The sequence below is a fragment of the Hemiscyllium ocellatum genome, chromosome 6, assembly GCF_020745735.1.
Source record: "Hemiscyllium ocellatum isolate sHemOce1 chromosome 6, sHemOce1.pat.X.cur, whole genome shotgun sequence".
Lineage (NCBI taxonomy): Eukaryota > Metazoa > Chordata > Chondrichthyes > Orectolobiformes > Hemiscylliidae > Hemiscyllium > Hemiscyllium ocellatum.
Window position 1 is genome coordinate 57,153,398 of NC_083406.1, and position 17,432 is coordinate 57,170,829.

Sequence of the window (17,432 nt, forward strand, 5' to 3'; positions counted from 1 at the left end):
CCATGCAGACTACATTATATGTAGAATCCTCATCAATACTCCTGGTTACCGCCTCTAAAAAGATAACCAAAAAAACTACAATCAAGTCCTTAACAAATTTATACTGACTTTCATGGATAAATCAATATCTCTCCAAGTGCAGATATATTTTATCCTTCAAAATTCTTTCTAGTTTATAGAGATCTGTTTCTTGATTAATCCCTGTGTTTTCTATTTTTAAAGTTTAAGTTAGCCTGGAGCAGTGTTTTTAGAGTAGTAGGACAGGCTATTTTCTGGGTCTCTAGATTGCACCTTTGTGAATTCTTCACCTTCTCAGCTCATTATCACCATCTGCAGCAAGTGCAGCATACCACAGTCATATGTCTGAACAAAACTAGGCAAAGTTTACCACTGCTGACTACAGGTGCAAACTAGAATCCCACAAAATGCAAGACTGCCAGAAATTACAATACTAGTGAGAGAGTCCGGAAAATAGAGGAAGCAAGAAGTGAGTTTAATAAGGTTAAATGAAATGTATTTGAATACAAGGAACCTGAGGGATAAGATAGATGTGCTGAGGGGAAACAAATATAGAAATGGCTAGAGAAACTCAATAGGTCTTGCAACATCTGTGGAGAAAAAGAGTTAACATTTCAAGTCCAATGATCCTTCAGAACAGGCACAAAGGGCACAGAATGGTATATGGGATTATGCTATCATAGCAATGTCAAGGTCTTGGCTGGAAGATTGTGAGGATTGGCAACTCAGTTTTCCTGGTCATCGAGTATTCATCTAAAATAGAGAAAGCAATAGAAGAGGAAGAGGTTTGCAATATTGATCACAGATCATCAAATGTGACCCTACACAGAAGCAACAACTAGGGAAGAGGCAACCTCGTTTTTGGGTATGTACTGTAGACTCCCAAACAATAGGAGAGATAGAGGATTAAATATGTAATCACATTTTAGAGAAATATAAGAAGAAATTGATAGTATCAACAATGGACTTTAAATACCAAACATTAACAGGGATGTTTTTCATGTGCAAGTTATGCAGGGAGCAAAACTCTTAAATAGCAACAAGGGGATTTTTTTTTGGCCAATACTTAGTCTAAAAAGGTAGATGAAAGAACTCAGTTGAGGAATTTTTTGGAGACAGTGACCAAAACTCAGATTATGAATAGTTATGGAAAAAGATAAAGATGAGCCACAAGTTCTAAAGTGGGGAACAGCTAATTTTACTCCTATCAGGCATGCTTTGGCTCGAGTGGACTAGGAGCAGCCACTTACAGATAACGGTGTCAGTACAATGGGATATAGTCAAGGAAGAAATAGCAAGAGTACAAGACAAATACATTCCTGTAAATACACTAAGTGTGACAAAGACCGGAGAACCCTGGATATCAAGGGTCATGAAGGTTAGTACTAAATAAAAAGAGCAGTTTATGGCAAATTCTGGGCTTTTAATATGACATAGTCTCTAGAAGAGTATAAAAAGTACAGGGTGGAACTTCAAAAGGAATTTAGAAAAGGTAAAAGAGTGCATGAGAAAACACTGGTGGGTAAAATAAAGGACAACACAAAGGTGTTCTTTAAATATATAAAGAGCAAAGGAATAGCTCAGAAAAGAGTAGACCCTATTAGGGACCATAAAGTTAATGTCTGCAGATACAGAAGATGTGACACAGTCCTCAGGAACTACTTTGTACCAGTTTTCACAATGGAAAAAGATGATGCAAGTCTAGACATCAGGGTGGAGAACTGTAAAGTATAGAATAAATTAACATAACATTTCATTTCTTTAAATGCCCCCTGAGCAGTCAGTGTAAAGAGACATAATCTCCTTTTTGACTAATACACTATTGTAATCAATTTCTGTCTATAGCTTTTGACTCAATCACGCTCAAGTCACCACCTTTTAATCACCTGGAAATGGAACAATATCATTTCTGCTGTTAGGTTTCACAAAATACAATCAGATTGCATATGCTTCTTAATTTATCTCTGCTGTAGGTTCTGACAAGATAATAAAAATCGATTCTTCATAACCTTCTGAGCGAAGTGAATTCCAGCCAGTGCACGTTTCACAAGAGGCCAAATTCCATAAATGAGGCTGGCATTACACATCTATCAAAGGCTCTAGAAATACTAAGGTTGCAATTTTAATTTTGTTCCTGATAACAATTACTGCAAATTTCTTAGCATTGAATGGAGACTATTACAAATCAGTTATGGTTTAAAGCTAAATTGTAGGTCAGATGATTTACATCATGTTTGATGCAATCAAAAATACCGTCATTGAGTTCAAGACTAAGTGGTCGACATACATGACAGATCTCCTGCAACAGCAGCTACAAGTAGTGATAGATCAGGACTGACATGCACAAGCCTCATGTTTTGTTCTCCCATTCTAATGGGACAACATAGCAATAAAAAAACCATGAAGTAGCTAATTGCTCAGATATGGCTTTGAGATGGTAATCAAGCTTTTGAATGGTACATTCTGCTTTCTTGCAGGGATTTCCAAGGCACTAGGGTTCTAGCACAATGACCAAACTTTTGATTCATGAGGTTGGAAGTTTGCTCACTGAACTGGTAGATTTGTTCTCAAATGTTCCATCACCATGCTAGGTAACATCATCAGTGAGCCTCCGATGAAGTGCTGGTGTTCTGTCCCAATTGCTATTTATGTGCCTTGGTCTGTTGTGGTGAGTGATATCACTTCAGGTTCTTTTTCTGAGAGGTTGGTATATTGGGTCCAAATTGATATGTTTGTGAATGGAGTCTAGGAATTCCTGTGTATGTATTTGTTTAGCCTGTCCCAGGATGAATGTATTGGCCCAGTCAAACTGGTTTCCCTCTTTGTCTGTGTGAATGGATACTAGTGATAGTTGGTCATGTCTTTATGTTGGCTAGTTGGTGCTCATTTATCCTGGTGGTTCATGGTTAGAATTTCAGATATTATTATTGATAAACCATTAACAAATGTGGTATACGATTCACTGATGGATACACAAAATAACTGTGTACGCAGAGACGCACACTTTACAAATTGATTTCATAGGTGAAAAATTGACAAAGAAGTCTGATACAGTTGTCTTATTTACCTTCGATGGCTGAATCTGCATTGATGTATGCCACTCCCCGCTCCTGCAGTAGTTTTGCATTGTCCTTAATGTAAAAATATCAAAACAGTATTGAAACCAGCAATAATTTATGCAGTCCTTCATCCAATGTACCTATACGTATGCGTGTGTTACCTCAATCACTGGTAAGTCAAAGTTAGTGCTTCATATTACGAGCTACTATGCTTCAAAAGGTACTCAATTGATTGTGAAGTGTTTTTAGATGCAAGAGGTAGTAAATGGCACATATGAGTTTCCTACTTAAATAGTAATAAATTCTGAAGAATTCAAGAAACAATTGCTAATATGAATAATTTCCTTAAGATAAAATGGGAGATAGAAGCTTTCTAGCTATAGCTAGGTAGACAGTCTACCTAGATTCTGACTAAATTTACATTCTTTCTGGAAATTATCAGAACATAGCAATTTATTTTCACATTTAATCAAAGTTTCTTTACAAACTATTTTTAACCTATTTCCCTATTTCATTGTATATTTTTGTATTTGTTAGAACAGCAAATTTGAATTCTACATTTAGTTTTAAAGGGAGAAAAGTGGAGCTACAATTAGTATTTTAAACTAAAATAAAGGCATGAAAGCTGAGCTAACTGGAGTGGACCTTAATAGGGGATAATGCGATGATCCCAGCTGATAGTCATATGGAGCATGCAACATCCCAGGGAGAGACCTGGCTTGGAAGATTATAAATTTTAATTTCGTGATTTGTTAACTGTGGTGATCAGTCACTGAAAATATTCACAAGAGGCAGCCAATGTACTTTTAACAAAAAGAACATAAAAGTTTATTACATAAACAAAAGAGAAGGGAACTATGGGGCAAATTTTCTAAGGAATGGCAATCGTAGGCAGATAACTATTTTGTTTCAAAAATTCCAAAGTAGTTTAAAATCCAACACAGATATAGCATTGCTGAGATGAAAAGTTGCAAACTAAATAATTTAAAAGGATGAAATTACAGTAGAAGTTGGAGTTTTAAGAGAATTGTACATATTGCTTTTCATTGTTTAAGAGATTGAAATCTAGACATAATGGACCTATTCTTTGTTGTAGAATTTCTAACAACTTACCTCTGCCCACTCTGTGGAGCCCAATAATCCAAATTCTTCTGCATCCCAGCTGGCAAATATTATGGTTCTTCTGGGCTTCCAGCCTACAAAGAATCAAATAAAAGCAATGCAAAATGTTTGCCTTTAAAAGGTATATTTTTTGCTCATCAACTCTCACTTACCAGCAGTTGTAATAACAAACTGGTTTTAGTATTAAGCCCTAAAGATACACAGTAATAACATGCTACATAAGGCAAACATCTAAGCATTTCTTTGTTCACAACAAAGGTGAACATTTATACAATAATAAAGGAAAATACTGTGGATGTTGGAAATCTGAAGCAAACACAGAGTGCTGGAGAAATTCAGGTTAAGAAGGAAACAAACAGACAGGTTGTACAATCAAATTTGTACAGTCGATTGTGCTTTGGGAATTTCACTTTCAAGGCCAGCATTTGTTATCTACCTCCAACTACCTTGGAGATGGTGGTGGCAATCCACTTAAACTATTCTAGTCCAGAGGGTAGAGGGAAACTTTCAGTGCTGTTGGAGAGGGATTCTAGGATTTAGACCTATTGATAGTGAACAAATGATATAATTCTCAATCACGATGATGTGTGGCTTGGAGGGGAACTTGAAGGGGTGATGTTCCCATTCATCTGTTGTCCTTCTCCTCCAGGTGGTAGGATTTGAATACATTTGAGAAGGATTTGAAAGATGGTCCTGAAGGAGGTGTGGTGAGATGTAGGAGATCTTGTAGGCAGAATATACTTTGGCACCAGTGACTGTTTAAGACAGTGGCTGGAGTGCTGATTGCATCATCTCTATGTAAAGACTGCTTCTTTTTAGTTTTCTTTATGCTTGATTGTGGACCAAAATGGGAAAAGGTCTGTCTTCAACCAAGGACTGAGGAAAGAATTGCTGTACTTTTAAAATCAGGTCACTGAATTCATTGGGGGTTGTGTTTATTATCCAATTACTTTGCAAGCGGTAGGAGAATGGAGATAAAATGCCATAGCACTGGAGTGTGTGTATGTGTCTGTCTGTTTGTCTGTGTTTGTGCATGCCTGTGTATGTGTGCAGAGTGAGGTTCAGTCAAGCACAGATTATTGGTTGGTGGAATTGCAACTTGTTGTGGATGCCAGAAGTCATCAATCTAACAACAGTTCTGTTTTCTGGGCAGCTGAACAGCTGGTATGTGAGAATTATGTAGAGGCAAAAAATCTTCAGACTTGAAAGAAGCAGGGTCTGTCTGTTTCTCTATAGCAAAGTAATTCGTGCCTGGAGCAGTCAGTGATTCCTCCCATATTTATTAAAAGCTGTTGCTTCTCATCAGTAACTGTGACACTGAACGACTAATGTCTAAATCCCTTGTGTCTTCAACAAAGAACAGAAAAAATCTGTAAGGAAGGAGACCAGAGACCGGAAGATCTTGAGAAGATAAGGAAACACCTCATCAAAGCCTATGGACTGGTGCTGCTGAACTGTGGTTCCCAGTAAATTTTCCTCTACTCATAACATACATATTTTATTTGTACATCTGTTTGTATGCAGGGATTTTAAAGGGGGTTAAAGTTATATGTTGATGGTTCATAATTTTGTTTACTGATGGCTAGAACTTATTTCTAATGAACAGTAGTTTGTGTTTGGATCACCCATGATCCTATTGAATGGTTGAGCAAGCTTGAGGGATGAACAGCCTACTCCTGTTCCTATTTCTGATGGTCTTACAATATAAAGTATAGGAACGTGATCAATATTTTCTGGTAACCTGAGTCTATCAGACAAGAAAATTGTGGATTTTGCATACTTGGATTAAATAATTTACTTCTGTGGAAATCTGAGTATTATGCCTTGAGGATCCGTGCACTTGGGTTGTAACATGAACAACTGAGTTGGTAAATATGGCTCATTATTAAACAGCAACCCTAGTTGTAAAATTAGTTGTGCACCCCTTAGAATAACCAGGAATAGTCTCAACCATGATTGTTTCCATGTTACATGCAGAGGTTAGGTTCGTTTAAATTGTCACTTAGGTATTGTGACAGAGGTCTGTTTGTGCATGTGGAACTGTACTTCATGAAAGGTTGGTAAGTTTCAAGAGTATAGAAAATTCAGTAGACAAATGGCCAGTTATAGTAGTAACGAGAAGGTAGTCAGGTTGCTTTGAGTTCAGGGTACTGTGTGTTAGACAGAAAATGCATGATTGCGATACTTGCTGTTAATTGGGAGATAAAAAAAGACACTGCTGTATTAAATGTGACAACTTAAATTGAAATAGAACAGTAAATCAAAGAAAAATGGTTAAAGCCAGACAAATAGTCAGAGTCAAATAGAAAAAAAAATCTTATATAGCTAAATTAATGGAAGACAACTTGAAACTACATAGTATAGCCAATAGTTGATCATGCAGATAGCTAGGAGAAAGTGAGGTCTGCAGATGCTGGAGATCAGAGCTGAAAATGTGTTGCTGGAAAAGCGCAGCCTGAAGAAGGGCTTATGCCCGAAACGTCAAATCTCCTGTTCCTTGGATACTGCCTGACCTGCTGCGCTTTTCCAGCTACACATTTTCATGCAGATAGCTAATCAATTCAAATCCAGAAGATGGTGATCATCTAAGATTGACCAATTGATTAATTGCAACTTAATTTAAACTTTTCAGTTCAAAATACTAAATACAGAAATTGCATTATGTGAGATTCAATCAATTGTATTTCTCAGTCTCTGAAATTAAGAAAGAGTTAAATTCATCTTCATAGCAAAATGGTGCCATTGTTTGTACTACACTCAGAGACTTTTACCTTCCTCCATAAGCTTTGTAAAACTTCTCACGGCCTCATGTACAACAACTGCTCCAGACATTGGATCAATACCACCAAATCCCCAGGCATCACGATGCCCTCCAAGAATGACATACCGATCTGTAACAGTAAAGAAACACAGAAACCATTCTTTTCTCTTTATGTACAACAGAATCTTCACCAATACCAGTAGGCAATCCCACTTTTTTTTATTGAATAGAAGGCTAGTGATCTGTTATGAAACCATAAGGTATCCATATGTTCACGTTAGAAGTGGAAACAATATTTTTTAGCTTTTGTGTTCAACAGCATGCACTTCCGGTTCAAATGGTAAATAAAGTTGTCTACATTTGATACAATCTCAGAACTCCTCTACTGTATAATTTGCTACAAATTATTTAATAAGTCATTGCTGATATTGTACGCAATGTTTTGCAAGACGAATAAATCCCAGCACTACAAAAATATGCAATCTTTTGAAATATAAAATTGAAATATATAAAAATAATTTTAAATTCAGAAATACTCTCACCTGGTTCCAGTGCTCCTCGAATTTTGCCAATCACGTTGTAAATTCGTCTAACCTCATTTCTCGTATAAACATTCATTCTGACTTTGCTAAAATTTAAAATAAATCTTTTAGTGTTCCAGTGAAAGAAGTCATTCAAGTACTAAAGTTAATATTCACTTCATCCCATTTTACACTCTTGCCACTGGAAAGTTCAGCCTGTGGGGAAACACAGGTTAACAGGAACAGGAGTGAGGGTTTAAAAAGGATTTGAATAAATTACGGTAAGAATGTTTCAGATAATTTGAGGTCGAAAGTTCAGTCTAGGCAGCTTTGAATAGTTGAGTCTGGATGTGACAAAAAGCATGGATGAAGATTGAGCTACAGATGACCTTTAAGTTGGGAAGGGTGGTGGTGGAGGTGGATGGTCTTGTGATGGGCAGGGAATGAATTTCGATGATGTTGAACTGTTTATGCTTGAAATCCACTTTGATTCCCCTGCCTAGAATCTCTATTTTCGAAACATTCCATTGAGTATAGGATTTGGGATGTCATGTTAGGGCTGTACAGGACATTGGTGAGGCTATTGTTAGACTACTGCATTCAGTTTTGGCGTCCCTGCTATGGGGAAGATGTTATTTAATTTGAAAGGGGGTCAGAAAAGATTTACAAGGATGTCGCCAGATCGGATGGTTTAAACTGCAGGAAGGGGCTGAATAAGCTAGGATTTTTTTTTCCCTGGATCATTGGAAGCTAAGGGTTGACCTTGTGAAAGTTAATAAAATCATGAAGGACGTAGATAGAGTGAATAGACAAGGTTCCTCCCCCAAGTGGGGGTGTCCAAAAACTAGAGGGCATAGGGTTTAAAGTGAGAAAACATTTAACAGGGACCTGAGGGGCAACACTATTTCACGCAGAGGGTAGTGCATGTATGGACTGAGCTGCCAGAGGAAGTGGTGGAGGTGGGTACAACTACACATTTAAAAGACACCTGGATGGATACATGATTAGGAAGGGTTTAGAGGGATATGGGCCAAATGTTAGCAAATGAGACTAGATCAGTTTAGAAATCTGGTCAGTGCAGATGAGTTGGACTGAAGGATCTGTTTCCGTGTTGTATAACTCCATGACTCTAGACTCCGCCTCCACTGCCTTCTGAGGCTGTGAGATTCAAAGTCACACCAACCCTTTGTGAGGAATAGAAATCTCCTAATATTTGTCCTAGAAGACCAACATCCAATTTTAAAACAGTATTCCTTAGTTTTGGACTCCCCCAAAAAAGGAAACAGCCTTTCCACATTTTTCTCGTCAAAACCTTTCAGGATATTTCAAGTCTTCTATCAAGCTTCCCACAACCTTCTCTATTCCACTGGAAACAAGCCCAGCCTATATTCAACCCATCCTCATAAGAGATATTTAGGTATTATTCCAAGCATCAATCTAATAAACCCATCTGAACCATCTCCAATGCCTTAATATCCTTCATTAAATATATTCACTTATATTGGAGATGTAGTCTCACAAATGCACTATATAAGTAAATATAACATACTGACTTACTGTGTGCAATTCTTCTCATAACCAAGGATAGCATTCCATTGGTTTTCTTGGGTGTGAATTGTACTTGCATTATAACTTTTGAGACTCATGACAAACACTTAAATCCTCTATGCCTGGAATTCTGCAGTCGGTTTCCGTTTAAGCAAAAGTCTGTTTTTATATTCTTCCTGCCAAAGTAAACAATTTTGTATTCTCCCACATAAACTCCATCTGCCAGATTTCTGCCAATTCTACATGCATTTGCAACTTCCTGATGTCGTCTTCACAATTGCCAGCAAATATTCATTCCCTTCATCTCTTCATCTAAGTTACTGACATAAATGATAAAATGTTGAGGTCCCAGAATAAAGCCCTGTGAGATTCTACTGATCACATACTGGCAATCAGATCAATTTATGCATGTTCTTTGTTTTTTGTCAGCCAGACAACCTTCTATCCATAAATCCATATCCCCACACCAGCTTTTATTTTCACAACAGCCTTTATCATGGCACCTTACCAAATGCCCTCTAGAAATCCAAGGACAGGTATACCATTCCAACAGGTTCCTCTTTATTCAGAGAGTATGTTACTTCTTCAATAACTCCAATGAGCTGATTAAACATGATTTCTAAATGACAAAACTATGCTTACTTTTCCTAATAACCTGAGTGTTTCTACGTATGCAGTTCTAATCTCTTTCATAATGATTCTTTCACAATCCCAAGACATGAGGTGGATTTGCCGGTGTCGGTTTGAGATGGACAAAGTCAGAAGTCACATAACACCAAGTTTATTTGAAATCACAAGCCTTTTGAGCATTGCTCCTTCATCAAGTGAAGTCACTTTATCTGATGAAGGAGCAGTGCTCCAAATCTGTTGGACTATAACCTGGTGTCGTGTGACTTCTGACCTACTGAAGACATATATCAAGTTCACTGGTCTATAGTTCCCTGTTTTCTGCCTCCCTCCATTTTGAACATAGAAATTAAATTTGCTACTTTCTACTTCAACAAAACTTTTCCAGAATCAGAGATTGGCAGAAAATTGAAACCAACTGATCCACTACCTGCATCATTCACACCCATAAATTGCTCAGCTGACTAGGAGTATTCAGATAGTCATCAGGGTAATGACATCTGGCATCCACAACTGGTCACAACAATCCAAACCAATCAGCTTTTGTTTGCTAGTCAAATCTCAATTTATGTACACACCCAGAGCTTTGCTATCTCCTTTTGCAAAGCAACAATGACGACCTCCTATATAAAAGCACAACAATTTCTTCCTCAGTTTTTTTTTGTAAAACAGCCCTTTTCTCAGTTCAGTCCATAATCAAAAATAAAGTTAAGTAGAAAGATATGGCCTTTACAGCCTCAAGAAAAGTAGAGTTGTACATAATTGTCAACAATCTCAATAAGGAGAAAGTGAGGACTGCAGATGCTGGAGATCAGAGCTGAAAATGTGTTGCTGGAAAAGCGCAGCAGGTCAGGCAGCATCCAAGGAGCAGGAGAATCGGCGTTTCGGGCATTCCTGAAGAAGGGCTCATGCCCGAAACGTCGATTCTCCTGCTCCTTAGATGCTGCCTGACCTGCTGCGCTTTTCCAGCAACACATTTTCAGCAACAATCTCAATAACCTGATATTTCACCTGACATCAGTGGACAATTTTCATAATCCTGAACAACCCTGAACAACTGTTGTGATGTTGGAAAGCGAAAACATCAATTGATGCTCAAAGCCAGTGATCTCTTCATGCATGATGATAAATCTTCCCCTTTTTTTGTTGATACATTTTGTCCACTTTCCTGATTCGTGCCTAGAAAATGCTAGAAATCATCCAAGTGCTTCTGAAAGCCTCATACTGTATGGGTAGTGTCTTGGCAATTCCACTTTGTGCATGGAAAATGATACCTTGCCTTCAATTGGTCCAGCTATGTTTTATACTCAAAATGCGAGACAAATTCAGCCCACCCAATTACTGCCCTACCTTAATCACCAGAAAAGTGATGGAAGTGGTCATCAACAATGCTATCAAGCAGCACTTGTTCAGTAATGTACAAAAGCAGTTAATAAGCCTAAAAGTGGATAAGTCCCCTAAACCTGAAGGGACACATCCTAGGATTTTTTGCATCAGTATTTACTGTGGAAAAGGATATGGAAGATGTAGACTGAAGGGAAATAGATGGTGACATCTTGCAAAATGTCCAGATTACACAGGAGGAAGTGCTGGATGTCTTGAAACGGTTAAAAGTGGATAAATCCCCAGGACATGATGAAGTGTACCTGAGAACTCTGCGGGAAGCTAGAGAAGCAGTTGCTGGGCCTCTTGCTGAGACATTTGTATCATCGATAGTCACAGGTGAGGTGCCGGAAGACTGGATGTTGGCAAACGTGGTGCCACTGTTTAAGAAGGGCGGTAAAGACAAGCCAGGGAACAATAGACCGGTGAGCCTGACCTGCATGGTGGGCAAGTTGTTGGAAGGAATCCTGAGGGACAGGATGTACATGTATTTGGAAAGGCAAGGACTGATTAGGGATAGTCAACATGGTTTTGTGCGTGGGAAATCATGTCTCACAAACTTGATTGAGTTTTTTGAAGAAGTAACAAAGAAGATTAATGAGGGTAGAGCAGTAGATTGATCCATATGGACTTCAGTAAGGCGTTCGACGAGTTCCCCATGGGAGACTGATTAGCAAGGTTAGATCTCATGGAATACAGGGAGAACTAACCATTTGGATACAGTACTGGCTCAAAGGTAGAAGACAGAGGGTGGTGGTGGAGGGTTGTTTTTCAGACTGGAGGCCTGTGACCAGTGCCACAAGGATCAGAATTGGATCCTCAGCTTTTTGTCATTTACATAAATGATTTGGATGCGAGCATAAGAGGTACAGTTAGTAAGTTTGCAGATGACACCAAAATTGGAGGTGTAGTGGACAGCAAGGAGGGTTACTTCAGATTACAACAGGATCTTGACCAGGTGGGCCAATGGACCAGAAGTGGCAGATGGAGTTTAATTCAGATAATACGAGGTGCTGCATTTTGGGAAAGCAAATCTTAGCAGAACTTATACAATTAATGGTAAGGTCCTACGGAGTGCTGCTGAACAAAGAGACCTTGGAGTGCAGGCTCATAGCTCCTTGAAAGTGGAGTCGCAGGTAGATAGGATAGTGAAGGCGGCGTTTGGTATGCTTTCCTTTATTGGTCAGAGTATTGAGTACAGGAGTTGGGAGTTCATGTTGCAGTTGTACAGGACATTGGTTCGGCCACTGTTGGAATATTGCGTGCAATTCTGGTCTCCTTCCTATCGGAAAGATGTTGTGAAACTTGAAACTTAAAAGGGTTCAGAAAAGATTTACAAGGATGTTGCCAGGGTTGGAGGATCTGAGCTATAGGGAGAGGCTGAACAGGCTGGGACTGTTTTCCCTGGAGTGTCGGAGGTTGAGAGGAAAGATATAAAAGAGACCTAAGGGACAACTTTTTCACGAAGAGGGTGGTACATGTATGGAATGAGCTGCCAGAGGATGTGGTGGAGGCTGGTCCAATTGCAACATTTAAGAGGCGTTTGGATGGGTATACGAATAGGAAGGGTTTGGAGGGATATCGGCTGGGTGCTGGCAGGTGGGACTAGATTGGGTTGGGACATCTGGTCAGCATGGACGGGTTTGACCGAAGGTTCTGTTTCCATGCTGTACATCTCTATGACTCTATATAAAAATAAAAGTAGCTATAGAGAAAATAGGAGCACTGATAGTAATATACAAAGCATCCTTAAATTCTGGAAAACTGTCAGAGGATTGGAAAACTGCCAATGTATGACACTATTCAAAATGGGGAGGAAGACAAAAACAGATAACTATATGCCACTTAGCTGAATATGAGTCATTGGGAAAATGTAAAGGATGTAATAGCAGTGCATTTAGAAATATACAATATAACAATGAGGCGTCAGCATGGCTTCATGAAGATCAAATCATGCCTGACAAATGTATTTGATTTCATTGAAGTGGTATGAAGCAAGGTAGATAAAATTGAACCAATATTTATGATACATTTAGATTCTCAAAAGGCATTCAATGACATATTGCACATAAGGCTACTTAATAAGAAATAGCCTGTTGTGTTGACAGTAGCATATTAACATGGATAGAGGATTGATTAACAATAGGACACAGAGAATTAGGATAGGCGGACATTTTCGGAATGACAACTTGTAACAAGGCGATTACCATTAGGATCTGTGCTGGGGCCACAATTGTTTACATTGGGGAACATTAACGAAAGGGAATGATGATAGATAGGAATTGCAAACATTTAAGTCTGCTTGAAGAAACTCAATATTGTTCATTTCTGTTTGGAACAAAATTAAAACGAAAAGGTGACTATAACTCATGAGGGGAATTAGGAAGGACATTTGATCCAAGAAAGGGGCATATGAATTAACCAAAAAAAGCATAAGACTTGGGCCAGCACTTATCGCCACAGGTGCCCTTGAAAAGACCTTTTTGAACCATACAGTCCATTTGGAGTAGATACACCTCTCATGCTCCTTAAGAAAGGATTTGCAGCATTTTTACTCAGTGACACTGAAGAATGGGAGAATCAGTAAAGTGAATGCCTTAGGGGGGACTGTGAAGGTAATGATGTTCTTATCTATTCACTGCTCTCATTTTTCTCGTGGGCACTGGTTGTGAGTTTGGGAGATGCAGTCTAATGAACCTTGGCGAATTTCTGTCATGCATCTTGTAGATTACATACACCACTGCTACTAAGAATTAGTGTGAAGGGATTGAATATTTGTAGGTGTGATGTCAATCCACAGAGCTATGTCAAGTTTCTTGACCATTGTTGGAGTTTGACTTATCCTTGTCAATGTGACTTTTGGTGAGTTTCTCTCTGCAAGATTCTTAGTCTCTGACTGACTCTCACAACCTCTGTATTTATACAGATAGTCCAGTTCAGTTTCTGGTCAAAAGTAACTCTCCAAACATTCAGCAATGAAAATATCATTGAATGTCAAGGGGTGAGGCTAGATTCTCTCTTGCTAGAGGTGGTCACTGCCTGTCATTTATATGGCATGAATGCGATTTGCTATTCGTGAGCCCAAACCTGGATATTGTCCAGGTGTTGCTGCATTTGAACATGGACTATTTCAGTATCACAATGAATGATACTGCACATGCAAGCACTGGCAAATTTCTACACTTCAGATCTCATGATGAAGGGAAGGTCATTGTTGAAGCATTTAGAGATGACTGGGCTGAGGATACTACTCTGAGAAACTCCTGCAGAAATGACTTAAAGCTGAAGAAATGGACCAACAACTATAACCAATTTTATTGTACCAGTATGACTTCAACCAGTAGAGAGTTGATTCCCGTTGTCCCACTGACTCCACTTTTGTTGGGCTGCTTGGTACCACTCTTGGTCAAATGCAGCCTTGATGTCAAGGGCAGTCACTCTCACCTGGCCTCTGGAAGTCAGCTGTTTGGTCTCTGATTGAACCAAGACTGTATTGAGGTCAGGAGCTGACTGGCTATGGAAAAGTGAGCATCAATGAGCAAATTATTGCTTAGCATGTGCTGCTTGATAGAATTGCTGGCGATCCCACCCATCACATTCCTAATTGAGAGAAGACTAGTGGGATGATAACTGGCTAGGTTAAGTTAGATTTGCTCTTTTTTATTGTGCAACCTTCTAGATTGTCAGGAATTGCTGCCTCCATGGAACATCTATCATAATGTTTCAGGTCCACTCAATGTTTTACTGGAGAAATTTGTGGAATATATATGATGTTAAATAAAGGGTTGACTATGGAGTTACTGAGTGAGAATAATGTCTCCAAATTGCAGCATGCGGATGAAGGAGAGCTGGAAACTTTGGTTAAACCTTTGGATGCGTTCAGGATTAACCTTTTGAAGTTGGATCAGTGGCCAGAAATGTTGCAGATGCTCTGACTGTGACTTCATTGGGTTCAGTATGAAATCACAGAAAGACAATCCTAAGGTGATTTTAGATAAATTAATTGATTATCTTTGGTATGGTGATACAGAGCTGGAATTAATTATACCACCCCAAGGTTAAGTAGTTTCAGATTGATGGAATCACATAGAATTACTAAATGCTGAACTATCTGAAGGCAAACTATTAATAGGTTATTTAAATCTTGAGGTTTGATTAGCAATAATCTCAGAAGTTAATGGGGTTTTGATAAAATCCATACTTTATTCACAGTCAAACACTAATGCTAATTAAACTGAAAGATTTATATTCTGCATCAACCTAATGAAGTTTCTTTCAAAGAACTACAAATATTTGAGAGAAGAGCATAAAGTTCGAAAGAAGGATGAGTAAGGACAAAGAGTGGGTGAGCGAGGAGAAAGGCAGAAAGGGTGATGACTAAGCAGAAAGAACTGTATCAAGAATGGGGAGGTGGTGAATTAAGGAAGGGGCAAGGGAAAAGAATAAATTTATGTTTTGGAGCCTTCAATAATTACTTAGTTGCAGATTTAAATCATAGCAATAACCAGTATTTTTATTTGGTGCTGTCACATCACATGAGGTAATTACCCATTGTTGCAATTTACATCAATATTACATTCTCAGTGGTATCAGGAGTAAGTTAGTTCAGTTGGCTGGAGGTGGTTTGCAGTACATAATGACACCAGCCGAATGGATTCAAATGTCACACCAGTTGAAGTCACTGTCCTTCTGAACCTTGTCACTCACCTGAGGCATGGTGATCCTCAGATTATATTCATCACCAGTCACCTCTCTCTATGAAAGAATGGTCCTCTGAGACTAAGGCAACTTTATCTTTGTCTAGATCTTTTATCTACTAGTTCATTATCTTCAGAATCCTGACAGCAGTGACCATTTCTAGTAGAATATAGATACCAATTGTACTACATATTTACATTTATGATTCAAGATCACAAATTGGCTTTGGGGTGTGTTGTAAATATCTTCATATTGAGAATATCAGTATTATTAGGATGTATAACAATCTGAGATTTGGTGTCCTCAATGCTGTGGGCACAAATATAAATATCACAATGGACTAAATTAGAAAGGGTAAGATATGATGTCATCAAATAATGCAAAATATTCAGAAACACTGCAGTCTGCTCTTTTGTTTCAGAAGCACTTACCTTGAGGAATAACTGTTCTTGAAACCAGGTCCAACGTTATATGAAATATTCATTTGCCCTTTCCATTCACCTGGGGCTGAAATTCCTCCCATGTTACTATTGAAAAGCATGAGCAATTACATTAAAAGAAAATAAGAGTGAACATCCTTTTGCAATAAAAGACCCTAAGACCACAAGAAATAGGATCAGTAGGAGGCCATTCAGCCCCTCAAGCCTGCTCTGCAACTGAATAGGATCATAGCTGATCCAACATTCCTCATGTCCACTTTTCTGCCCTTTCCCTGCAACTTTTGCTTTCCCCTATTGATCAAAAATCAACTCAGCCTTGAAAACACAATGACTCTGCACCCTTAGCTCTCTGTGGCAAGGAGTTCCAAAGAGTCAAAACCCTTTGAGAGAAGAAATTCCTCCTCCTCGTAGTCTTATATTTGAATAATCTATTGATTGAAGCAAATCCAGTGACACCATGTGGAATCATAGATTAGTGTGACACAGAGGAGGCAATTTAGTCCATTGAGTCTGTGCTGGCTCTTCAGAAGATAGTTCATTTCGGTCCATTGTCCATCTATTTTTCCATATCCCTGACAGTTGTTCCCATTTAAGTGTTTATTTGGTTCCCTTTAGAAGGCTACGATGAATATGTATCCAATACATACCATTATGCAAAAAATATTTATTATCTTGTCATCTCTGCTTCTTTTACTATTCTTGTTAAACTGGAGACTTTTTATTGTTGATCCTTTAACATTGTCACTTATTGTTGTCATTATCATTGTCATTATCTCAATCCTTCTCTATTTCATTTAATTATAATCCCTGTTGCCTGAAGCCATTCCAGTAAAATGCTTCTGCATCCTTTCCAGAAGCTTTTGTACTCTTTGAAAAAGTGTGGTGCACTTTATCCATACAGTATGTCAGCTGGGGTTAAACTACTGTTTTATGTAGGTTTAACATAACTTCCTGGTTTTTGTACTGTATGCTCTTTCATGATCAAACTCAGTATCCAAATCATTTTAACTGTTTTGTTTGCCTGTTCTGCCACTATCAAAGATTTCTGCATAAACACCTCCAGGTTTCTCCGCTCGTGCTCTTGATTTCAATTTGCACTTTTAGTTTAGTGTCAATGCTGCTCCTGCCCACTTTAATCCCTGGGCTTCAATTTTTCCAACAAATCTTAAATCTGATTCTTTATTAATAATTTTCTGAAAGTACAAATACACAAAAACAACTGCATTACCTCATTTTCCCTCTCTATTCAGCCCTT

At 38.4% G+C, this 17,432-nt stretch overlaps 1 protein-coding gene across 1 annotated transcript in view; it reads right to left on the bottom strand.

Moving 5' to 3' along the window:
• naalad2 (N-acetylated alpha-linked acidic dipeptidase 2) overlaps nt 1–17,432 on the bottom strand; it is a 144,898-nt gene that overhangs the window by 74,550 nt on the left and 52,916 nt on the right. The window contains exons 8-12 of the mRNA XM_060825962.1: nt 16,169–16,264; nt 7,503–7,588; nt 6,971–7,090; nt 4,191–4,273; nt 3,086–3,149 (exon numbers count right to left, since the gene is read on the bottom strand). Coding sequence (XP_060681945.1) covers nt 3,086–3,149; nt 4,191–4,273; nt 6,971–7,090; nt 7,503–7,588; nt 16,169–16,264 — 449 coding nt within the window. The remainder of the gene's footprint in view (nt 1–3,085; nt 3,150–4,190; nt 4,274–6,970; nt 7,091–7,502; nt 7,589–16,168; nt 16,265–17,432) is intronic.